The sequence below is a fragment of the Convolutriloba macropyga genome, chromosome 7 (assembly GCF_964194025.1).
Source record: "Convolutriloba macropyga chromosome 7, txConMacr16.3, whole genome shotgun sequence".
In the NCBI taxonomy this organism is placed as follows: Eukaryota; Metazoa; Xenacoelomorpha; order Acoela; family Convolutidae; genus Convolutriloba; species Convolutriloba macropyga.
The window spans coordinates 41,914,838-41,941,754 of NC_134474.1; the positions used below are offsets into that span (position 1 = coordinate 41,914,838).

Consider the following 26,917-nt stretch of genomic DNA (forward strand, 5'->3'; position numbering starts at 1 on the left):
AAAATTTTTATGTGGACAGATTTTAAGTCTCTACCACAAGTTACCAAATGGAGGGTGGACAGAAACAAGAGCTGGAAGTTATTCCAGGTCCTCCTTTGATAATAAAGTGCAACCCACTTGTCGGAGCATTGTTGGGCCACAAGAACGTTGTATTGTATCTGCTGGAACAGAATGTGAAAGGAAAACTTGTTCGCACAGTGAACAGAAATTTGTCGGATCATGAAAATATTCTGAAACCTTTCACCGAGTCTCCCGGAAGTTCTTTTCTCGTTTCATTTTTCGTTACAAGCCGCTCATTTTGAGCTTGCGTGTGCGTCCTACAAGGAGACATTGGTGGAATCTATTAGTAAAAGGCGGGGGAGATAGATAGATAGTTGGGGATATGTACCCAATATGAGCCCAATTTTTGATACATGGAAAGGGGTGTAATCTGTACCAAATAGTTCCCAATCAATTGTGCACCGAAAGGGTGTCGTATACAAACTCAATATCTTGCTTGTTAAGATCCCGTTGTCATATTATAGTCTACCCAGGTTGAGGTCCAAAATATCAGAGAAATTGTCTCTGATAAGACCGTCCTAGACAAAAGTGACCTCTGGTCAGATTAATGTGCACCCACAGCTCATTGTGCACTCGAGGTGCACTTGAAGCCACCTCTGATCAGACAAGTTCCAGACCGAAATGACCTCTGATTAAATCATTCTTCCAGACCATTGTCCAGAGGAGTTCCAGGCCATTGTCCAGACTAAAGTGCGCTCGAAATGTTGTCCCAGACCATCATAAGGATGGTTGAACTCTGATTAGACCATATTGCCAGCTTTGACTCAACTCCTTTTCAGATCATCATTCTGGCCAATGTTTGCTCAAAAGTACCACAGTTCGGGCGAATTTTGTTTTGATGTAAGTAAAATTTCAGTTTAAATTGAGTTTTGATTTGACATCATTGTTTTGACAACTGACTTTTTATTGATGAACATAAAAAGACGGCCTCATCAGAGTTCATATCGGTCTGGGAACCTCAATCTGGGTACCCTGTTGTTACTGCACAGAATTTCACACAAATCTGAAGAATACGATTGTTTAAAACATATTTTAAGCACATAATATTTGTTTATAGTCTCTGTTCTTGCTGCTGAAACGGCTGCACAACACATACAATTTTGTGTAAACAACTTTTTTCAACAAAAAAGGGCAAGAATCTCACTGAAAATTGAAAAACCATCCTTTTTTGTTTTTATTGTTGATCAAATTTCCAGCTAAACGAAAAATGCCAACAAAAGTCTTCCCAAAAGAAATTAATTTGAGAAATTTCATTTTGTCTAGACTACCACGGAGAAAAAATGCTTCAAAATATTTTAACGAAAAAAACTGAGAAGCGTAAATAATGAGTTATGTAATATCACTTAGTTGTACCCAAAAATTACAAAGATGGCAAAGTCCATAGTTTTTGCAAACTCCTCCTCAATTTTTGGTCGCCAACAATTTACTTTGAACATAAAAAAACTGCGGCAGAAAATGTCGACAACAGCAGTTTTTGTCAGAGATAAGAAAATTACACGGCAATTTAAAATTTCAACAGAAAATACCCACTCGAACGAAATTATCGATAAAATATCTCTAAGTTCTTTCATAAAAATGCATTAAGTGCCCATATGTATCAGTAATCATAGAAATAAATTTTGGAGTCAGTTTTTACAAACTGAAGCAAAAATTAAACTTAACCTAATTACCTTTCATCTAATAAAATTTATAGAGTGTGTGAAAGTAAAAATTATATCAGAAAACGCAGAGGAATCTAGGATAAAATAGTTAAAGAAGTTTTCGTTTAGAATGGTTGTTCGTTTCCAAGTTCGAATAGTACCTTACACAATCTTCTACTTTCAGCCTCTATTGTGATGCGCAACTTCGATCGAACAAAACTTTTAATTGCAATTTGACTTCAACCAGCGAAAACTTTGTCCCGGGTAGAGGTGTCACCGCCAAAAATCGCTAAATGATGTAAGATTTGCGGTGAATTGTGGAAGCTTTGCACTCATTGCGATGAATGCGGTGAAAAAAAAACTTTTAAGCGTTGAAATTTTTTTCACGGCTTAAGCAGTGAAAGAAAATTGTTCACCTCTACCAGCAAAATGCGGTGAAAAAATTTTTAGCGCTACTAGCAGAATGCGGTGAAATAAAAATTCTTCACCACTACCAGCAGAATGCTGTGAAAAAAATCTTTAAACCGCTAAACTCGCTATTCTTACAAAATCTCACCGCTACTTTCAACGCTTATGTTAAATTCAATGGAAATATGCTTAAAGTAAGTGACGGATGGCGCAGTGGTATAGGAAGTTGCCGACATGCAGTAGGTGAGAGGTTCGAAACAGTGTACCGCAGTGTCTTTTTTGTATGAAATCCGGTGAGAGCATTGAAAAAAGTTTTTTTACCGCTAAAAAACGAAAATTCACTGCATTCGACGCTAAAAGATGCGGGCGCCTTGCGGTGAAAAAAATTTTTCTCACCGCTATTCACCATTAATCTTACATTATTTTTCGACCAAACCTCGACCCGGGATTATCTTCATTCTAGAATCCATTAGATTGTAAATATTTGAACAAATTAACGGACCACATGCAGAGATACGGAATTAACTCAAGTCTTCTTAACACAACATCAATTACAAGCTTACCATAGTGATAATGTAGAAAATATTTGTGTACACAGATTAAAGAATAAATGGACCGCCTGAGTACAAATTCATTGTTAATTTTGTTTACGTAGTCTTGTTTTGTAAGCACCTGTAAGTTCCTCGGAAATCTTACAAAATGGTAATATAATTTTTTCAAGACTTTGCAAGGTAGTAATTCAGAAAATCTGAATTATATTATAAAAGCTGATAGAAATAGTGTTAGATCAAATATAATAGAAGTTCACGTAATGTCGAACTATTAAAAGCTCAGAAAACATCTTGTACGATAAAAATGTTTTATTGGCATCTCATTGAAACTGACGAAACAGCAATTTCCTAATCATTTGGGAACACAGACCAAAAGAAAAACAAAAAATTCAATAAAATAGGATCAACTATTGTGGAATTTTCTCGTGTAGGAGATGATTGCATGGTTACAAAGAGGCTTTAACGTACAAGTATTTACACTACAAAGTCCTCTTTTAAGATCTTACAAAAGGTTCCTGTCACTACAATTTCTTATGAATAAGATAAAAACACTGTTAAAAAAGATAAAAAGATAAGCATTACGCTTCAGAAATTTTTTTTCCGGTAAGATTTTATAAGAGGTAGTTTTTATCTTGTAGAATTTGTCAGACGTCTTCAATCTAATAGATAACGAGATTCATCCCAATGCAGGAGATAAGCTAGAAGGCTCTGTCAGAATTTTATTAGGTCTTACACGATAAAAAAACCTCCGCAATAACTGGGGTGACCCAAGTTGGTCTGAGACATCATTTGGTCGGTGACCAAACTTGGAGATCAATTTTATACATCCTAAAAACAGCCACAGAGTACAGCTGGATTTTTCTGCCAAAAATTTTTACTTCGGAGCGCTGAATAATAAGAAATTCATCGAGGAACCTTACTGACACAAGCTCTTTCTCCTCTTTTGCTTCCAAAATGTATTTTATCTGTTGCATGAAACGAGAAATAAATTCATAACTGTATTAAAAAGGCGCCAGAAGAAGATCTAGTAAAGCAGAATTGTCATCAGAAATCTAATTTGAGCGGATTATTTTTCCCGGAAAACACCAAAAATCATTGCTTCTTGATCAAAACTGTGGAAAAACTCTACAAAGACGCTTCAGAGAAGAAATCGAAAGGAGCAGAAACTTTGCACAGTGTCATTAAATCACTGCTAGAATCGATCAGTATACAACTAGAATACCTTTTTCTAGTATTCTCCAAATTATTGACGAATCAAAACAAACGCGAAGAATCAGACCCTAGCGAGCTAAACATTTTAGTCTGGTTTAAACATGAGTCGGATGCCACCAGTGAACATTGCCAATTAGTGATGTCTCTTTTGGTTGGAAACTTTCAAGAAAAAAGCCGATTGTTTGCTGAAAAGTTTAGAATTACGGTAAAATTTGAAAGCGCGGCGGCTAAAGAGTTAGTCGACAAACTAACACCAAAAACGCACCCAACTCAAAGTCGCGGAGATTCGGCGATATCTTTACTGTTGAACGATGAAATAGAAAGTGCATGGAAAAATGGCAACTATAGTCCCGATTTTACTCACTACACACTAAGAAGTAAAAAATTCCTAACATACAATAAAAATTTAGTTTCGTTATCAGAAATCGGGCGAGTGATCGATATCGTAAAAAGTTACTTTCCAAATCAGAACTGGAAGCACTACGTCGTACCAGACCTCGACCGAATACCGGAAACTTTGCTGGACAAACTAGACGAATTAGACAATCCAGAGTCTAAAATCAGGTTAGCCAAAAATGCCACCACGGGGCAATATATCGGAGAACTCAAACTTTTCTGGGAAAAACTTGCGCCAAAGACCGGGAAATTCACGGGAATATTCTTAAAAAGTTGGAACAACGACAATTTGTTGACGCTATTAGACGAATGGGAGTTGTTTTTGTTGATTTTGGGCTGAGAAAGATACTCAAATAAGATAAAGCTCCATACAAATCAAACAATAAAATTTAGAACGAATATATGTTGAGAACTAAGATCCATACAATTGATTTTTGCTGTATGGCAACTGAGGGCCCAGTAGATCAAGGCGAGCTTGTAAAAAACAGAGCAGAAATCGCAAGTGTTTTTATCCTATAAACCCACTCTGGGTAGACTAAATGATCCCCTTTACAATTGAATGCTCTTGAGTTAATGTTGCAATAATGTTATCAGTACTCAGTTTGATGTTTAGTATTGGACTGCACTGATTCAGTGCTGATATTCTCCGAGAAAACAGTTTATTGCGTTTTAGGTTATGGTAATTCTAATTCTTACAATTCTGACAATTTTTGAAAACCGGAAAGTATTTTGACTGACCAATAAGGAATTTTTTTAGCGTTTTATTGTAGTTTTTGTAATCAAAAACATTCATCCGTATTCAATGTTGCGTATTCAATGGAATTGAGCGTTTTCTTTTCGCATATGTATGTTAGTATGCTCTACGCTGGATCTCGAATTTAGGTTGATTTTTGGTTGTTTTTTGCATCAAATAAAATCACAGATCGCGTTCAAATTTAAGATTAAAACAAACGGAAAAAATTCATAGTGAACTTAATTAGGTTAGGTGAAATTTGTCACTAGGAACTCTTTACATTTACGCCCTAGAAATAACCTTTTAAACTGATCAATTTAGGTGAACACAATTTCCAAAAATGATCAATTAATTATATTTTGATACAACCAGAGGAAGAGTGCAAAGACTGACCGAAATAAGAGCAAATTAGAAAACTTACTTTAAATTGCCAATAATCGTTGTTCTAAATATATTGGAAACCAACTATGTGTTTTTTAAATGTAGCTGGTAAGAAATTTGCGACATCTTGGAAAATGATAAGACGATTATGCTCATGAAACATGAAAAACTACTAATTTATTCGAAAAAACTGCAAAAAGTTCTTTTCTAACTTAGTGTCAATTTAAGGATTAAAAACTAATTAACTCAGAAATTTCGTGTCTTGTTTTCCAGAAAAAGACAATAAAGACTTAAAAGAACAGTAAGGAACTGATCAGACGCCCAAATTAAAGTTTTAAATAAGATTTTTCTTTAGTGTCTGAGTTTGTATCTGTTTGTGTATGTATGTGTGGGGGGCTCTTGGTTGGGAGCATATATGCGTGTACGTGTGTATAATGGGTTTGGGACGGGTTTGTAAGATCGCCAGGGGGAGAAAGAGAAAATTAACGTGAGAGTGTTAACTCTTTTAAAGAGTAGACGAAATAGAGTCAGAGTGCAGGAAGTTTCGGAGATGAAAAATTACTTAGTATTTGCAACAAGTTGCAGCCTTACAAAATTAAATACCCGAACTGTGTTTTTTTAAAACTCGGCGAGAACACATTATTGTCAAATTTAGTGTCATTTATACCATTACAGATTCAATTATTTCATAAATCCATGCCTAGTTCTCTACAAAAGACAATCGAGACTTAAATAACGTTAAATAAATCTGAGTGAAGAACACTTTTAAAAAATTTAAGTTTTTTGTTGATATCAGTATAAGAATGTAAATGTATTCAAGTGTTTGTGTTTGTATGTTTGTATGCCCAAATGCCTTCGAAATAGATTGGATCCTTTGTGGGCAAAACGGAATCACTGGGTTTGAAGTGGGAACATATGCAGACCCATACAATCCAAAAACAGCTTTACAAAACAAATTCAAACAAATTCTAACAATTATTTTACCACAGTTCCTCTTGATTCTTCACACATTCTTCACGTTTTATTACAAAACTACTGAAGACCTCCAAAACAACAATTTTGACAATTTTATTTCTGAGCATTTAACTTTACTTATATATCTGCCGCAGATGCGAATGAAAAGACTTCTAGAAACACTCGAAAATTGGAAGGCTGAATTGAAAAACAGCAGAAATAAATTTCGGAGATGAAAAATTACTTAGTATTTGCAACAAGTTGCAGCCTTACAAAATTAAATACCCGAACTGTGTATTTTTAAAACTCGGCGAGAACACATTATTGTCAAATTTAGTGTCATTTATACCATTACAGATTCAATTATTTCATAAATCCATGCCTAGTTCTCTACAAAAGACAATCGAGACTTAAATAACGTTAAATAATTCTGAGTGAAGAACACTTTTAAAAAAATTTAAGTTTTTTGTTGATATCAGTATAAAAATAAAAATGTAAATGTATTCGAGTGTTTGTGTTTGTATGTTTGTATGGCGTGTGTGTAACGTTTGCTGTATGTGTGTATAACGTGTGTGGTATGTGCGTGAGAGAGAAAGTGGGAGTTAGTGTGTGAGTGGATTGTGAGAGGGTTGGTCCTTATGGGTTAGACAAAAATTGAGGCAGAGTGCAAAAGCTGTCAGAAATCATGACAATCCTGATGACATATATGTACGATTTTGGAAAGGATATAGTACTATTATGCTAAATAAAAGGAAAATTTACTATAATTTTTTTGAAAAACTTCAAAAAGTCGTATTGCAAATTATATTTCAAAATTACATTCACCGGCACGCTAAAAGTCCACATCTAATTTTTTCTAAGGAAGAGCTAAATGAAATGTGACGAACCTTTAGTACTGACCATTAGCTAAAAATAAATTAATATTTTTTTTTCGGTGTTCTTTGCATTTGCGTGTAGGTGTTTTTTGTGTAATATATATGGTGAGTGTGCTTTTAATGTTTGTCTGTGTGTCTTTCAAATTGTACTACAATTATTTTTCTTGAATGTGTTGAATAGTTGTCATTTCGGTCTGTGAAAAAAGGCGGCATGTTTTCGAACAGTAGAAGTAAATTTTCCATATAAGTTGCTTTCGAATAATCCTAACGGTTTCTCTGACAGAATTTAAAATTTGTGGTTGAGAGCTATGTTGGACGTTCTCTGCTACGGACAAACTCGCTCGAGTCGTCTTGTTTAAGACGTGATCAGATGACGCAATGAATTTGTCCATCACCCATTTTTCTGCCAATAGAAAAAATTTCATATTTGTCTGGGGCGAAAATGTTGCTCATTTGTTGATGAACACGCCAAAAGTCTGTTAGTATCGCTTTGAGTACCAGAGCTCTTAACATGAGAACAATTTTAAAACTTTTGTGAATGTTCCGCGATCTACACTTTTCAACTAGTTTCTAGTCAATATTTCACAAATTTCATAGATAAAATTGACTGTATTTGCTTTTTTAAGATAATTTACTCTTTTAATCCTCCTTAACTTTTTAATTTTTGATATTCGTATAGGACCTAAATACATAGATTATATTATAATTATACATACTATATACGATTAGGTCAAAGTCCCCAATTAATGCGTGCTCAATTGACGGTCAATTAGACTTTTTGAAACCACTCCCTGTATAAGCTCATCGCGCCCAAATGACTTCGAAATAGATTGGATCCATTGTGGGCAAAACGGAATCACTGGGTTTGAAGTGGGAACATATAAAGACCCATACAATCCAAAAACAGCTTTACAAAACAAATTCGAACAAATTCTAACAATTATTTTACCACAGTTCCTCTTGATTCTTCACACATTCTTCACGTTTTATTACAAAACTACTGAAGACCTCCAAAACAACAATTTTAACAATTTTATTTCTGAGCATTTAACTTTACTTAGATATCTGCCGCAGATGCGAATGAAAAGACTTCTAGAAACACTCGAAAATTGGAAGGCTGAAATGAAAAACAGCAGAAACAAGTCATTAAGGTGTCAAGTTTTGTTTCCACTAAGCCAAACACCCGAAGCTCACCTATCAATTGTAAAAATTCTTGTCGAGGATGAGTTGGGAATGTTTCATGTAGTTCAGATTGACAAAGATTTGAATCCCCAAATTGCAGAGTCCAGCTTAGTTTTCGAAAACCTCTGCAGAACTGATTTTGATACAAGAAACACTTCATCATACGAACTCTTGCAATACATTAATGCTCTTTTTATTATTGCGAGCCACAGCAATATTTTCACTACTTGCGGTTATGATAAGTTGATTTCCGACAGGTATTACTGCTATGATGAGCTAGTCCGTACGCATATTGACATTGACGATAGATACAAAGCCGCCCTGAATAAAACAAAAGGTAATAAGAAACAGCCTTGCAATATTGTGACAGAGCTGGGCATCATATTAAGCCCAGAACAGCTCAAAATACTTATAATGGATGCGCATTATTTAGCTCTTTTTGGCCCTCCGGGAACCGGAAAGTCACTGTTACTTCTAGCGAAAGCTGAAAAGCTGGCTCAAGATGAGAACATTGAATGCATAATCTATGCATTTGAGAAGACAAGAACTTTTTTTGGCCTTTGGTTACAAAAAACGATCGATAGTTATGCCAGCGCGAAGTTGAAGGAAAAGATCCGAATTGAAGAGACCGGATACCGACAGCTGTTTGAAGAAGACTTGAAAAAGTATTGGTGAGTATATATTTTAATGTTGATGACAATTATGTAGTTCCAGGTATTGGTGAGTATACATTTTCATGTTGATGACAATTATGCGGTTCCATAGTTAAAAATTAATTACAAATTTGGAAATATTAATTAACCCGGAACGAATTTGAAGTCCTGATCAGTACTTCCACAGTAAAATACATGTCTTGAATTGAAAAACCAGTACTGATCACGTTTTATCTCATGTCTCAAGACTTGTGAAGATATGTCAAGACTTGCTCAAGACTTGTCAAGTCTAAGTTTTGTCTTGACCAAGACTTGACAAGTCTTTAGTTAAGTCTTGGCCAAGATTTGGCAAGTCGTGAGTAAAGTCTCGACCCAGAGTTGACAAGTCTTGATTCAAGTCTTGACAAAGACTTGACAAGTCTTGACAAATTCGCAGCTGGTCAAAGTGCAGTTTTATGAAGAATTTATTTATATTTAAAGCATTTCAAAGTTAGCGAAAATTCCTCGAAATTTTAAAGAGAAGTTGGTTGATACGACCAAGCTATTTCTGAATTGAGCGCATACAAACTTCAAATGTCAATCCAATCACCATGAAACGAAATTGTTTTTAAGGGGGCAAAAAAGTGCCCATGACTGGTATTATGGGATGACATCCGAAGTTTTTTTTTCATTCTCTACCAATTTTGCCTGAGTAGCTTCGCCTTATTGTTGCCTTTAATGATCAAAAAGCTTTTATTGCCAGTTTCGATTCAGTACCTCAAAGTGTAATAAGAGAGCTACAAGCAAGCACTCCACTTTTTGTGGGAACGTCCTTTGGGAGTTAGACTTTCCTAAAAAGAAATTTTTCACTAAAACTTGCTTAATATTTAAAATCTTGACTTTTCGAAAAAAATTTTCTTTTTATTTTACTCTTTAAAACTTCTTTAAATCCACATAATCGTTGCTATACTAAACAATAGCCTTCAGCAGGGCCTTGGCTAAGATGAGCAAACTAAGCGCTCTTCTATTAGACGCAAGAGCAACTGCTGATGATACTCCACAATGTGAACATGATTTTTTCCAAGTTCAAACCAATTTTGAAACTTCCTTTTTGGAATCAAAAACCAGAGCCATTCGATGTCAGAACCAATTAGACCAATGTTTATAACAAATATTCCTACAACAACTCAAATACAATTTGCCAGAGCTATAAAGACAAAAATCCCAAGACTGAAAACACAACGAATTAGAAAATTATCAAACTCATTCAATTTCTCTTCAACCAGAAGATAAAGCCCCCAGAGATCGTCTCATGTCAAAACAAAGAGCAACAACTATTCTCAGACTCAATTGTAAACTCATGAAATACACTACCAAAATCCAAGTCCAAATCAAGCTTTGTTACAGCCAATAAGCATCACAGCATTCTAAAAGATCAAATAAAAGAGGAATTCTTGAGAAATAACGGAAAGAATGTTGTAAAAGCGTGAAGATTTATATGCCTATGCCGAGCACTTGGAAAACATACAAAGCTGTTCAGAGTAATAACAAAATCAACAAACCAAGTTTTAGCGGCACAAAAGCACAGGTGTGAAAAGTGGTTGGATGATCTACAGATGTGAACAAAGCAAAGAATTGCCACAGGTGAAAGAAAGCTTCAAGTGTCAGAAATATGGACACCCTGCCTAAGTGTGATATAGAGATTAGCGCAGCCTACGATGCTCAGGCCAGCACACAGTAAAAAAAATGCACTCAATCAAAAGAAAAAGCCAAGTGCGCTAATTGTGGTGGATCGCACGCATCTTTGTACAGAGGATATTTCTCTTTCAGAAAGCGCCCTTGTTGAAGCAACGAGAAATCAAGATATCAAGCACTCAGCAGTAGTGAAAAGAAAACTCAAAATATTACAACCAAACTCAATTGGCTCACCAATAAAGTGTTCCAGTTTCTGAAGTACTCAACACAATCCGATCCATCTTCAACAAAATGTCCTACAATGAAATAATCAAAATTGTCAGTACTAGTGCTAACAGAATATTTGGTGTTAAAAAAGGTCAAGAAGTACATGAAAGCATCAAAATTGCTAGTAACAGGTTCACTAATGTTCCAACACACCAAATTTCAACAAACAGCCATCAATTCAACCAACATGTAAAAAACTAAAACCATGCAATGGACGTGCCGAGGCTTGTCTAACAAAATAACAGAACTTTTGGTTTTTTCGAAGGAAAATGATATTGATAGTGTTTGCCTGAATGAAACCAAGAGCTGCCAAAATGAAAATCTCACCGATGATTATTTCGTAATAAAAGAAACGAGAGCAAGCAAATCACCTGGTACAATGATTTAAGCAAAAAAAGAGAACAACAACAAATGAAGTTGAAAAATTAAATTTGATTGAATTGAATGAAGAAAAATTAATGAAACATTAAAGCACGATTTCAAAAACCTGTTTTGGGTCGTCTCTGGGTTTCAGTTCTTCACAACTCACCAGGTCACGATTTGAATCTGTCAAAAATTTTTGAAACCCTATTGAAAAACGTTTTTATCTGCGTAGTTTTTAACGCTCCAAATTGATGAAAAATAACTTAAAACTTCCGGAACCGGAATTTTTAAGCTTTTAAACACATCTCAAAACACATCTCATAATGGTTTCCACACATCTCAAACACATCCGAGAGACTGTATAAATTTGCTTGACCTACTTTTCACCGACCAATCAGTCTTCATTTCTCTTGTCACATCTTTTGCTACAATGACAAAAGTAGTGAACACAGTTCAACCATTACAACCCTGAACAAAGTGATTCAGAAGAGTTCTAGTTCGAAGACAAAATAATTTCGAGAAAATCAAGCAAATTGTAAACAAGAAAATAAAAACTGCGTGCTCTATCCGCCAATCTGTCCAAAAGCAGAAGAAATGAAACCTAATAATCAAGCATCTGCAGAGATCATTCAATTCTCGCTACAGAAGTGGTATATCCTACCAAAAAATTTCCCCCAATTGGTTCAAATGTTACGCTTATAGTCTCATAACTTAGTTGTTGAAGGCACTTTGTTTTTTGAAATTTAAATAATTTGTCGACCAAATTTGGACGCTTTTTGGCTGCCTTCAATTTTACCTTTTTTTATTGATTGATGCAATTCCAAAGTTGAGCTGTTGGGTTAACGACGGCTATTTGCAGAAATTTTGCCGGCTACGTTAAGATCAGTGAGCATTGAGACCAGTGTTGTTAAAAAGTGCTGCTGTTAGAAGTTTTAGCAAAATGAGATCTTGTCTTCTTTTTTTACAATACACTGGGAGTTTTTAAGTTACAGTCACCCTGCTGGTCTTCAAGTTAGCAGCCATTATATAAGTGTGATTCCGGTGAAAGCTCTGTCTAATTTTTAAATTTTCTGCACATTCATTTTGTTCAATGTTCTTCTCAAAACAATTTTTTTAATTCAACTGTTCTATATAACTGCTATTGAAATTGGTCTAAAGTGGAAGACTCTTGATTGATTGATGAGTGAATTCTATGGAAACAAAGTTTTTGTTTTGGAATCTTGAAAAGTTTTCTCAACTGTGTCTCGAGAATGTTGTTGGTAACTCGAGAGTGTTTGTTGGCAGGACTAGGAAAAACCCAACAAAACTTATGTTGTGGCCGAGCGTGCTAACTCAACAACTAAATTGAAAAGCGTTTCAAGGCCAATTCAAGCAATAAAGCTAGAATGACATGAAGAGCGAAATTTAATGGTGCATTCTACTGAAGCCATACGGATTTGTTCAATTTGTTCAACATTTATAATTAGCAACTATTATTAGCACACAATCGCCATAAATGAAGTTAAACTAAAACTGCCACTTGAACTAAGCTTTTATCGCCACGTATTCAAGTGTTCACAACCACGCAAATTTAGCTCAAACGGAGCAAGAGATACCCAACATGGTAAGCCAGATTCGAAGAATTTAGCAATTTTCATAACAATTCAGAGAGTGCGGGGCACCGTATAAGGTATCCCGAAGCCCAAACTCAGCGTATTTAGAGAGTCGTATTTAGTGATCTACAACCAATCAGAGATGCATTTTTGACATGTACGGCAGTATAAATAGAGCTTGAAAAACAACCAAAAATAAATTGACATTTTCAATTTTGGACTTATTAAACTGACATACAGTGGGTATTGAGGCACACATTCTGGAGCATTAAATTACTAGTTCTCGTGTCTTGTTTCTGTAGATCATATTATTGATTGCAGAATTTTGACTTTACTTGAACTTGTGAAAAGAGAATTAACTTTGATATTCTCAAAACTTTTAATCAGAGGAACAAAGTTCCTAAGTGAGAGAAACTTTGCTCTAAGCATAAGGTGAGTTTCTCTCACTGGCTTTAACGGAGCCCACTCTAGTTCAAAATTGGTGTTATTGAAACCATTAGAGAGACTTTCTATCTTTCAAGTTGGAAAAATATTAACATTATCAGATTTTCAACTTGTAGGACATACTGTTTTACAACTGCAAACTGCAGCAAATTGAAACTTTGCATAGTTATAGCCAAGTTATAGAGCTACAATTTGTAGTAACGGGAATTCTTCAATTCGGTTTAAAAATTGAGTTATTAACAAAACTCAACAAAAACTTTGACTGTTTCAATTTGAATTATTTGGTTATTCTGAGAGAAACAAGTTAGTTATTCAGCAAAGCTGAGAAATTAGTTATCAAGAGTAACAGAGCAACAAATAATGCAACAGCATTCTACAGTATACGGGTTGTACAATTCACAAAAGTTAACTGCAAAAACACAATATCCGGACAGATTTGAAACCGCTGAAACGAACTGGGCGGTGTAAAGTTGTCCATGACTTTGATAGGAGAGCAGCCGTTACATTTGGTCCGCCGACACAGACAGTGGAAAGCAAACTGCTGTATAATCTAATGAAGAGAGTGCCGAGGGAACCCCTCAACGAGAGTCAAACAAATCAACAGCAACAGGCCAGTGATTCGAACAGAAGAGTGCAATTCAATAAAGAAATTGAAGTGCGAACCCTGCTCAAAGGCAATCAGCAAAGCAAAAACAAACAGCAACCAGGCAACCCAAACACAACCAGCAGAAAGGAGTTTCAAAAAACAGCTCAAAGGTAAGACAAAAAGCTTCAAGAGTTAGTGGAAGAAGTTGACATTAAATGAAGGCTTGGCTACAAAATAATTGAAGATTCAGATCGACCCATCAAACTAAAGGTCCTCTACCAACAAACTGTTCACCTTCTAGAGGAAGAAAAACCCAAGCAACTGCAACGTCGGAACAAGCTTGTGCCCTCTCAAGCTAATTTCGTTGAGGAGCATCTGAAAGAAGCAAGGAAGTGCGAAGCAAAGTTGGACTATCATTGGCTTGCATATATAAACAAAGGCACGCAACCAGCAATGAATGCAGAGCAAATCAACACAACTCAAGCAGTGAACGACAGTAAGAGTAACAACATCTGCTCAACGAACAACCTAGTTGCCCAAACAGTGCAAAATGGAGCACCAGCAAGTGGCCAGGAGACGGAGAATGTTTCGGAAACATCTTCAGCAAAGCAAAGGCGCGAGGATAGGATGACGAAATTCGACATCGAATACGAAACCAAGATGAGACTAGAACAGGCAAGGTTCGAGCGGAGGAGGTTAGAGCTGGAAATGCAAATGAAGGAACTGGAAACCAAGCACCAACTACTGGAGGAAGAGCGTAAGCTAGAGCGCAAAGTGAATAGAACAGCCTTAGAGAACGATGATGTTCGTTCCCAATCAACTGGTGCTCGAGACAAATCACCCTTCAACTGGACCCCAAGGAAAAGAGATGTCTCAGACTGGGCCAGTAGAATCTACCACCTTATAACACTAGATCCGTTAACAGCTCGCTTTGAAGCAGCCCCTGAAGTGAACAGGCATAGTCACTTCTCGCGATATCGCAGTTCACGAGACCGTTCCTCATATGTTGAAGAACAGGACGTTTCCCCAGAGCTGGTCTACTACGATACAACTGTGGGTACGCAGGTGGCAGTAACCTACCAAAGCTGAAGTTGAGCAACTTCGATAGAAACCACCTCGATTGGCCGAAGTGGTCTAGTATTTGGTCCATTGCTACAGTGGATCAACACCCAATACCAGACACAGAGAAGATGAGCCATCTAAAGACTCTATTGACACAAAAAGCAGCGTCAGTAATCTCTGCAATGGTCTATTCAGGACAAATCTATGGTGCTGCATGGAGCATTCTGAAGAGGAAGCTTGGAAGGACTCATGTGATCATTGATGCACAACTGGAGAGCCTTCGCAAAGCAAGCCAGGTGAAACTTCACAACTCAACAGGTCTGATCAGTTTCTCAGTTAGTGTTTTGAACTTTGTGAATGTGCTCAAAGAGTACAAGCAGATTGGTGATCTGCAATCAAGCTCGACACTGTATATGGCAGTAGATAAACTACCGCAAATTCTCAAAGAGAAGTTGTGGTTCTATGTTGATGAAAGAGATGAAGATTGGCCTGATCTGATTATGTTTGGAGCATGGCTATCTAAAATAGTAATTGCGCACGAAGGGTTCTCAGCTTTCAAGGGAGAGCGAAGAGAAGGAGAGCGAAGAAGCACAAATAAAGACAAACGGTTCTCGAAAACGTCGAACTTCTGTACAAGTTCAAAGGTGAAAGAAACCAAGAAAATGCAAAGTGATCACTGTCCGCTAGATGATGGCACTCAAAAAATTTGGAACTGTCCACTATTCAGGAAGATGAGTGTGAATGATCGGGACGCAGCAGTGAGGAAGCAACGCTTATGTTATGGATGTCTAGGCAAAGGACATGCAACCAAAGAATGTAAAGTCAAGGCGTTCGGTATCAATGGTTGCATCAAGAAACACAACCGATTGCTACACTCACAAAACCAAATGGACAAGGGCAAACACGCAGTCAACTAAAGCGCAGCAACAATCAACCAGAGTAACGAAGCTACAAGCTTCCTTTAGATAGTTCCTGTCTCAATACAGAGCGGTGGCAACAGGCTGAACACATATGCTTTCCTCGATAGTGGATCAACGGTTTCATTCATCGATCAAATTGTGCAAGAGAAGTTACGAACCCAAGGCACCGATGTGGCACTCAACATAGCTGGAATATACGGAACACGGGATCTGAAGACAGAAAAAGTTCCTCTCAAAATAAAGGGACTACATTCAAAGCTGCATTCAATCGAAGCGCTGGCACACCTATCAACCTTCTTGGGGAACACAAACTACAACTACAATAAACTGAAGCAAAGCTTCAATCACTCTACCCAACAAAAGCTTCAACTTGATGGAAGTTGGCATCATCCTTGGTCAAGATGCTTATGAGCTGAAGGCCCGTTGAACTACAAGACAGGAACACGAAGTGAACCTTTCGCCGCTCTAACAGAGCTAAGATGGGTAGTCAACGGATCCATGACGCGCAAGAGAAGACAAAATGTTTGTCATTTCGCCTTCACAGAAGATGTGGAAGTAGCTGAGAATATCCAAACTTGGTGGGACATAGGAACCTATGCCTCCAAAATCAACGTCAGTCAGTCAAAGAAGGAACTGCAGGCACAGAAGATGCAAGAGAGTACGACGAAGTTCACAGGCGAGTGGTACGAAGTAGAATTGCTGTAGAGTGAACCAGAGCCAAACCTACCGAACAACTACAGCTCAGCCTTGGGTCAGCTTTACTCACTGGAGCGAAGATTTCAAAGGGACCAAAATCTGAAGAATTTGTATCAACAATCAATAGATACAGATGTAGAAAAAGAATTCGTGAAGATATTGGATGAGTCCGAAGTGAAAGGAACCTGCGGGAAAGAATGGTATTTGCCACACAATCCAGTGCTAAACACGAAAAAAGCCTGGCAAGGAAAGACGTGTTTGCAATGCTGCTTCAAAGTACAAAGAAGTATGCCTAAATGACCAGCTGCTAGCAGGACCTGAGCTGCTACACAGGTTGATTGGAACAATCTTCGGATTTTGCGAAGGACTAATAGCCCTGACAGCTGACATCTAATCGATGTTTTTACAAGTGCAATTTCCCGAACCGGATAGAAGTTGCTTGAGGTTTCTATGGCGTCCAAGAGCTAACAAACCTGTTCAGATATACGAATATCAACGTCATGTATTTGGAGTTAAATGTTCTCCAACTGCGCAAACTACGCTCTCAAGCGACTGGGACTGGACAACGAAAAAGAGTATCCGATTGCAGCAGACGCAAAACAAAATCACTTCTTTATAGACGATTTCATCAAATCGATAGACACCCCTGAAGAAGCAATTGAAGTTTTCAATCAATTACAAACCCTTCCCTCACAACATGGATTTGAACTAAAGAAGTGGATAAGAAACAACGATGCAGTTACCGAAGCAATCCCAGAAGTCTTGAAGTCACTCAGCAACACTAAACAGGTCGAAGTGGAACCCAATACGGAGGGATCTTCAGTGCTAGGACTTCAATGGATTGTTACTAATGATAGTTTTCAAGGGTGCAGAGGTACGAACAAGGAAGTTGAAACACCTATAACCCAGAGGAAGATTCTATCACTGGAATCTTCAATATTCGACCGGATTAAATTGTTTGCTCCGTTCAGTGTTCACATGAGACGACTTCTGAAAGGCATCTGGACTAAGCATGGGCCAAATTGGGACAACGAAGTGGAGCCTGGGTAAGAAGCACAATTCCTGAGATGGAAAGAACAACTTCCAATAGTGGCTGAAACAAGCATCGATAGGAGGTACTTCAACAGAGAGGGGGAGAAAACCGAACTTCATGTAATTACTGACGCATCGGAAGACATGATGTGTGCAGTCGCCTATCTACGTTCACAACCAAGATAATACTCTGCTGACTTAGCATTTGTCATTGGTAAATGCAGAGTGACACCGGTTAGGCATCTTTCAATACCACGATTGGAATTGCAAGCGATAGTCATGGTAGTGAGGTTGAAGGAACAGACAGTCAAGGAATACGAAAAGAAGATAATTAGTTGCAGTTTTTGGTCAGACTCAACCACAGTATCGCAGTTAATACACAGTTCCCATGGTAAACAACAATTGTTTGTGGCCAAATGAGTGGCTGAGAGACTAGATACAACTGATGTTTCACAGTGGAAACATGTGAGCGGTATCAACAACCCTGTGGACATTGGCACTCAACATTGAGGAACTCAAGAGAAGTGAGTGGCTCACTGGGCCGGCCTGGTTGAAGCGCCCAGAAAGTGAATGGCCTGAGCAAATGAGTCTAATCTTTGCATCAGATGAAGAGAATATACCCTCATCAGTCTTCATCATTCAGGCTGAAGAAAAGAAAGCTGTTATTCAGTGGGAACGATTCAGTAACTTCAACAGACTGGTGACTTCGTTGGCATACGTACAGCGCACCTGTAGCAAATACAAACCAGCAACACTGGTAGTCATCGATGATGAAAGAGAAACAGCAAAAGCAATCATCGTCAAGTTACTACAGCAAGAACAGTTAGGCCAAGAGATGAAATCTCTGAAAGCTGAAAAGGAAATTCAAAAAAGCACCAAAATCCTACAATTCTCACCATTCCTAGATGAAGAAAGACTTATTCAAGCCAAAGGCAGAATAGGAAAAAGTCAATTGGATTTCAATGCAAAGCATCTAGTTTTGCTACATTGGAAACATCATGCGGTTGAATTATTCTTGCGAAACGAGCACAAGAACAATCAAAACGAAGGCACTGAGCTTGTCAAAAACATTGTTCAGCACGGGATGTGGATCTAAGACATACGAAACGCCTTAAGATCAATCAAGAACCAGTGTGTTGCTTGATGAAAAGGCAGGGCACAAACGATAGCACCATTAGTGGCAGATCTACCCGAAGAGCGGTTAGAAGCTTCAACAGCATCTACAAATGTTGGAATTGACCAGTTTTCCTTTTCATTGTGAAAATTGGGCGAAAAAATGTAAAACGATGGTGTTGTCTCTTCACATGTCTAACAATGAGAGCGGTGCAAATAAAAGTGGTATCCAAGTTAGACACAGATAGTTGTCTCAATGCAATAATGAGATTTATTGCACGAAAATGCAAACCGAGTACAATCATCAGTGACAACGGGATGAACTTTGTTGAAGCTGAAAAAGAGTTTGAAGATTACGCTGCGGCATGGAACAAAGAAGGGATCGAAGATCATCTAAGAACAAGGGATAGAGGAATCAGATGGAAGTTCAACCCACCCGCAGCACCACACTTTGGAGGAGTATGGGAACGGTTGGTGAGAAGTTGCAAGAAAGCAATGTATGCAGTGTTAGGGAACAGATCAGTCACAGAGGACGTTCTCTGAACTACGATGTGTATCGTAGAGCAGAGGTTGAACGCAAGACCTTTGACTCCAGTCATTTCTGATGTCAATGGCTTAGAGCCATTGACCCCTAATCACTTCTTGCTTGGCAAAAGGAACGTTTGCTTACCCTATCAAGCAAATGCAGAAGAATTTGGTGATCATCGAAAACTCTTTCGACAAACTCAAGCTTATGCGAATCTCAGATGGGACAGATTTCGTAAAGAATATCTGCCAACTCTGAATAACCGGCAGAAATGGCTATCTACGGTGAACGAAACCCTTAAATAAGGCGATCTCGTTTGGTTGATCCAAGACAGCAATAAACGTGGATACTATAATCTGGGTCGAGTCACGGAGACCACCGATGGGTCTGACGGTGAGATTCTATCAGTGATAGTTCGACCAAACGACGGAGTGTGCAAGAGACCAGCAGTGAAGCTCGCCCCAGTACTACCTGGAAAAGATATACTAACTCAATATCTAAATTGAATAGCGCTTCCAGGCACTTTCAAGCAGTAAAGCTAGAATAACATGAAGAGCGAAATTTAATGCTACATTCTACTGAAGCCATACGGATTTGTTCATTTTGTTCAACATTTATAATTAGCAACTATTATTAGCACACAATTGTCATAAATGAAGTTAAACTAAAACTGCCACCCGAACTAAGCTTTTATTGCCACGTATTCAAGTGTTCACAATCACAGAAATTTAGCTCAAACGGAGCAAGAGATACCCAACTTGGTAAGCCAGATTCGATGAATTTAGCAATTTTCATAACAATTCAGAGAGTGCGGGGCACCGTATAAGGTATCCCGAACCCCAAACTCAGCGTATTTAGAGAATCTTACGACATAGTGATCTACAACCAATCAGAGATGCACTTTTGACATGTACGGCAGTATAAATAGAGCTTGAAAAACAACCAAAAATAAATTGAAATTTTCAATTTTGGACTTATTAAACTGACATACAGTGCGTATTGAAGCACACTTTCTTGAGCAGTAAATTACTAGTTTTCGTGTCTTGTTTCTGTAGATCAAAATATTGATTGCACAGTTTTAACTTTAATTGAACTTGTGAAAAGAGAATTAACTTTGATATTCTCAAAACTTTTATTCAGAGGAACAAAGTTCCTAAGTGAGAGGAACTTTGCGCTAAGCATAAGGTCAGTTTCTCTTACTAGCTTTAACGAAGCCCGCTCTAGTTCAACATTGGTGTTATTGAAACCAATAGAGAGACTTTCTAACTTTCAAGTCGGAAAAACGTTAATTTTATCAGATTTTCAACTGGTAGGACATACTGTTTTACAACTGCAAACTGCAGCAGATTGAAACTTTGCATAGTTATAGCCAAGTTATAGAGCTACAATTTGTAGGAACGGGAATTCTTCAATTCGGTTTAAAAATTGAGTTATTAACAAAAACTCAACAAAAATTTTGACTGTTTCAATTTGAATTATTTGATTATTCTGAGAGAAACAAGTTAGTTATTCAGCAGAGCTGAGAAATTAGTTATCAAGAGTAACAGAGCAACAAGTAATGCAACGGCATTCTACAGTATAGCGGATAATACAATTCACAAAAGTTAACTGCAAAAACACAATATCCGGACAGATTTGAAACCGCTGAAACGAACTGGGCGGCGTAAAGTTTTCCTTGAATTTGATAGGAGAGCAGCCGTTACAACCTAAATTTTTCTGTTTTTTGCTTCCTTTGGACTCGGTTTCTTGATTGTATGAAGAAACTTGATATGTGGCTTTAAACTTGATTAAACTTATGTCTTTATCTTTTTGAATGGCAATTCATTCGGAGTAGTGTTAACAGTTCTACGTTTTTTTGTGGTAGTAATTAATTATTGCATTGGGTTATTTAGATTTTAATTTTCTCTCTCTCTCTCTCTCTCTCTCTCTCTCTTTGATATATTTATGGAGTGTCTCAATTGTCTCTGGCTCCTTTCTGGAAATCTTTAGGCTATTTTTTAAGAAGAATCAAAACTAGAAGCCAAACAAGGCGGCTCGGTAATGTGCATTGGCACATAAGGTTCCGACCCCGCCCATCCACAATTTTGGCATAATTGTCTACCAAATGAGGAACAGATAGAAAAACCCAAAAATTATTTTTTGCGAATCCCAAAAAAGCCCAAGTCTTTTTCAAAAAATTCTGTATGAACGATAAGATAACCTCCAAACCAAATAACTCAGTGGAGTAAAAATTGATGCATTAGATTGCTGTAATATGTCAATATTAAGAAAGCGAGTCAAAACGAACAGCAAAATCAAACAACAACTACAACAAACATTAATTACATCAAAAAATTTATGTCCCTCTTAAAAACTAAATTTAATAACAAAGTCAACATACCGTCAGATAAACCTGAAACTAAACAAAAATAACTTATAAATCACCAGAAAACATATGCGACCAGTCCATAAAAAGGTTTGGTAACAATTATACAAAAAAGAACAAAAACAGAAAAGTAAAAAAAATTAACTTATTTTTTTGAAACAATTAACTTCAAAGTAATAAATACCATTAGGAATAAATTAATATTACCACAAATTTGCGATTACCACTGCTTCTATAGAAGGGCAATAGGACCTGACCTTATTCATTTTTTAGAGCGGCTAAAAAGAACAACAAAGAACAAACAAAATTTCAATTGAAACTTGCCAGAAAACGCTGTCAAAACCGTCAAGCCAAATTTTGGCACTCAAAATATATTTAATTGCGCCTTCTTCAAACAGCTATAATGTAGTACGTGGCCATTCATTAGTAAGACTAGGTAACAAGTAGACAAAAAAGCGAAGTGCTAAAGTATGTAATACTTTTAATTTTTTTTTTGAAACAAAATTACATTCAATGTCATGAAAGGCATTAATTACAAAAAGAGCTATTTAAATATCGTCGTTTTTTCATGAAAAGGAAACCCTCGAGACCTGTAATTATCCAGAATATTTCTTGCATCTACAAAAAGAACGTCAAATATGACAAAAATCAAATTAATTTAATTTTTTTGTGAAAAAGCGTTCTCGAAGCCAGTAAGGTCATAACAAAATCTTTAAAACAAAGATTTTGGGACACCAATCCCTTTTATTCCCTTGACACCCATAATGTCATATTTGACCTGTAATCAACTAACGAGATTAGGTAACAAAAAGAAACATAAAAAGAACAAAATTGCGAAGTTAAAAAAGTTTTTTTTTTAAATTTTGGAAAACGATGGGTTTGAAAGTCATAAAAGCCATCAGCTATCTGCTAATATCAGAATATCGGTTTTTCTATTCTTCGATGAAAAGCCAATGAAAGCTATCACTATACAGGAAATTTCATACGACCGAAACGACAAAGTATAAATGACAGTTAAGACAAAATTAAAAAATTCAATTGATTTCTTCAAGAAAGAGGCGTCGAGGCCATTAAAACGATGATTTATATCTTTCAGGATTTTAATATGTTCAATTGTGCTTTAATTTGAATGCTAATAAGGTGACATGAGAACTGTCAATAATGCGATAATGTGACAAAATTAGAAAACGTGAAAAACTGGCAAATATCAAAACAAACAAAAATCTAAAATCTTGTAGTATCAAAGCCAGAAAACAATAATTTCAGGCTTAAAACTGCAACCGAGAATATATGTTAACTCAGTAGAAAGAAGAAGCAGATTTCTTTTGCTGACACTAAGCTGGAAGTTGAACAAATTAAGAAAAAATAGATGAAAAGTTAATTAAGCCAATATTTATTGAAAAGTCAATTCTTTTTAAAAAAGAAACGACCATAAACTTTCAATTAAAAAACTAAATGCATTAGCCTGGAGCTGTTTAGCAAGCGAATTGGTTGGACCTATCACTCCTGAGCTTTGATTTGATATGTTCTGTTCTTTATTATTAAAAAAAAATCTTTTTTTTTTAAAAAAAAAGACCGACTGATTACAACCCGATTTTTTTTGGATTGTAACAGTCCAAGAATGGCCCAAAACTACCCCTGTTAATACTTATTGTCAGTTAAGAACAATTGATTTTTCGAATGTTGTAGATATAGATAATTTCTGAGTTGAAACTCAAAATAAATTTTGCATTTTTGATAATCAACGAGTAAAGTTAGCAAAAAACGGCAAAGTTTTAACTACAAGGCACTCTCTGCGGACTCTGAAGTAGAAATAGCCCCCCTCTGAGTCTACAAAGATTGTATGAGTGTTGTTTGGGGGTGTACTGTAGGCAAATTTAATCAAAGTGGACTAAAGTAGCTTATTTCGTGCTGTTGTTGATGAAAAAGGCTAAATTTTGAAATGTTTATCCAGATTTTTTGACCAAAAAATTAAATCAAAACAATCAAAAAAGCTTGTTCGTCTTCAAAAATAAAATCAACGACACTATTCTTAAAAATTATAACAAATTTTAGCAAAATTGACGAAAATTTAGGCAAAAATTCCGGAAAATGTGAATAAAAACAACGTGAATTCACTCTTCTTTTCTCAGAATTTTAAGCCTCGATAACTCCCTGTAGAAAACGAAAATTAAAAAAATCTTTTTAATTCCATATTCTACGCTGGACGAGCTTTCTAATGATACCAGTCTCAACTCTCTATGATGAATATATCGAGCGGCGAAAATTCACGGAACAAAAAAAAACCCAGTTGAGTATATAGTTCCTCCCCCCTCAAGGGGGTCGGAACAAAAAAGTTTGTCGCGGAAAAAAGAATTTTCTCCTTAGATTTAGTAGAAGTTTAATCATAACTGTTTTACAGTGATGGAGACCCTTCCCGAATTGCGGTGATGGTTGATGAAATTTATGGAGATCAATACTTCGCCTTCCAATCAACAGAAATAACAAGCCAGGCCAAGTACTGCTGGATGGCGTGCATCGAAACTGGCCAAAGGGAAATTTTAAGCATGTTCCCGTACAACAGCAACAAGTTATTCAAAATCGAAAAGCTGCACGTTCTTTATCGCAGCTCTCATTTCATATCGGAGTTTTCCAACAGTTTTCTGGACCACAAAGTTTTGAGTTATGAGCCTGCTTCTATGATTCCGGGTTGCTTCACATCCACGCAAAATGAACTCATCATCAAACGGTATGAAAGTTTGAACGACAATTTGTTAACCAAAACTGACATCAAATTTGCAAAAGATCGGCTGTTTATAGTTTTCACAAATCGGCAAGATCCAGAAAACAGCTGGCAAAGTGTCCTCCAGAAACGTGAAGATTTTCAGAAAACGAATTTCTGCCTGCAAACTTCAAATGAAATGGAACTGAGGTCGCTGAAGTTCACGGGTTGCGAGTACAACTCAGTTTTGGTCATAATCGATTTGGACGAAATTGTGCCCCTAAACTATATGGCAATTCACCTCGCTATAACAAGGGCTCAATTTGAAGTAGAGGTTTACATCAGAGCTGACTTGGAACTGCCGCATCTCCTGAAGCCTGACAAACTATCGGCAACAAAAGTTTATGAACAAATTGTTAGAAACATAACAGACAATTTGTCTGAAAAAATGAACGAATTACCAACGTCAGGTGTTTTAAAATTACGTAACTATTTGCAATTTGGCGATTTGGGTATGTTAGAGGAACGACTTGATAAATTTCCCCCAGATGTTACTCTGAGGATTCTTCTATTACTTGGAAGCAAAATTAGTACCAAAATGGATACTACAAAGATCATGTCTACTCTGTTGGCAAAGGGCTCTAGAAAAAGGAAGAAAAAATCACCAGAGAGTGGCAAACCTTCGAAAACAGGTAATTAAAAAACAAGCTGAGAGGTTTCAATGCCAAAAACTATTGATAATGTAAGAGTTATTTGCAGTGAAGTATCTTAAACCAAATCGTATAAGACTGAGTGTCGTAACAACTGCGTTTTGAAAAACGTTGAATGCGGTGAAAAAAGTTACCGCTAAAACCCAAAAATCTGAATTTCTGTAAGAATTGGGAAGAGTGCGGAGAACAAAAATTAACGCATAATTCACCAAATCTTAGAAAGTTAAGCTGGTGTTTCGGCAGGTTAATAACAGAACATTAATAAATAGCTTTGTCTAAAGTTCAGGTCAATTTGTTTTGTCGCATATCTGGTTTAGGGTTATGCAATCTTATTTCAAGTCTTAATGGAAGTTCTAATTATTACCACGAGAAATGGTCTTTCAATTGCAAGCTGATCGTTTTTCGCTCTTCGATGACTTTTCAAAAATCGATAAAGTTCGAACTATATCAATTTTCGAAAGGTCATCGAACAGCGAAATTTATGAAATTTGCGGTGGACCTGCGGTGGACCTGAATTATGTGACTTGTCATTCGACCGAGGGTATAACTTCGTTTTGCTATTTTAATACACGGGATTTGATTTGAAAGAACGTTGAGCAATTGGGTCAAATTGAAAAACAAGTTTTTGAAGGGAAATTGGTAACTAAATTAGCGGAACCACGGCTAAAGTTCTAGAATAGCGGAACCACTGCTACAAAACTCGTAGTCTGAATTACGCATTTGTTAGCTGAATTCGTGTTGGAGCAAGCAAAATTAATTTGAAACAAACTGTCTACATAATAAAATTCCAAAGCTTAGAAATGATTTATGGAAATGATTTTGAAATAAAATTTTTTGCCAAAAAATCTCAGCTTGAATTTTGAATAAAGTTATACACTTCTTAAAATTTTTATGCAGCTTCAATAACCCGTTTAGCGATGCGCGAAAAAATACTTCTTCTGGGTTACTTATTCTGGAAATTACTTACACATGTATAATTGCACACAATGGCTAAATTAGTTACGCACATTGCAAACTCAGTTACCGGATTTGGTAACCTGATTCCGTTTTTGACCGCAACGGAATTCCGGAAAATTACAAAATATATTTGTCGAATTCATCAACGATAGATGTAGCCTGAATTTTGCAATTAAATGTAACTGAATTCCGCGAGTGTAATATCAACAAAAGTCTTTTCATTTGTATATAATTACGGTAGTTGAGGGGAGTGTGCGTTATATGATCTGTAACGGCTGCTCTCCTATCAAAGTCAAGGAAAAATTTACACCACCCAGTTCGTTTCAGCGGTTTCAAATCTGTCCGGATATTGTGTTTTTGCAGTTAACTTTTGTGAACTGTATTATCCGCTATAATGTATATTACCGTTGCATTATTTGTTGTTCGATTAGTTCTGCTAACTAATTGCTCAGTTTTGCTTTATAACAAACTTGTTTCTCTCGGAATAACAAAAAAAAATCAAATTGAAATAATCAAATATTTGTCGAGTTTTTGTTAATAACTAAACTTATAAATCGAAATAGCAAAATCCCAGCCTCACTGGCATTGCGCTGTTGTTTCGTTTGATTTTCTTTGGGGGGTTGCCTTCGGCAGTCTCTTCATCAGATTGGTCGGCAGTTTGCCTTCAACTGTCCTGGTCGGCTGACCAAAAGTAACGGCTGCTCTCCTATCAAAATCAAGGAAAACTTTACAACGCCCAGTTCGTTTCAGCGGTTTCAAATCTGTCCGGATATTGGGTTTTTGCAGTTAACTTTCGTGAACTGTATTATTCGCTATACTGTAGATTACAATTGCATTATTTGCGGCTCAATTATTTCTGCTAAC

General features: G+C 36.7%; 1 protein-coding gene across 1 annotated transcript in view; it reads left to right on the top strand.

Annotated features, from left to right (window-relative positions):
* Positions 1 to 8,753: 8,753 nt before the first annotated feature.
* LOC142342293 (uncharacterized) overlaps positions 8,754 to 26,917 on the top strand; it is a 47,729-nt gene continuing 29,565 nt past the window's right edge. Inside the window, exons 1-2 of the mRNA XM_075393579.1 lie at positions 8,754 to 9,063; positions 24,087 to 25,078. Coding sequence (XP_075249694.1) covers positions 8,807 to 9,063; positions 24,087 to 25,078 — 1,249 coding nt within the window. The 5' untranslated portion in view covers positions 8,754 to 8,806. The remainder of the gene's footprint in view (positions 9,064 to 24,086; positions 25,079 to 26,917) is intronic.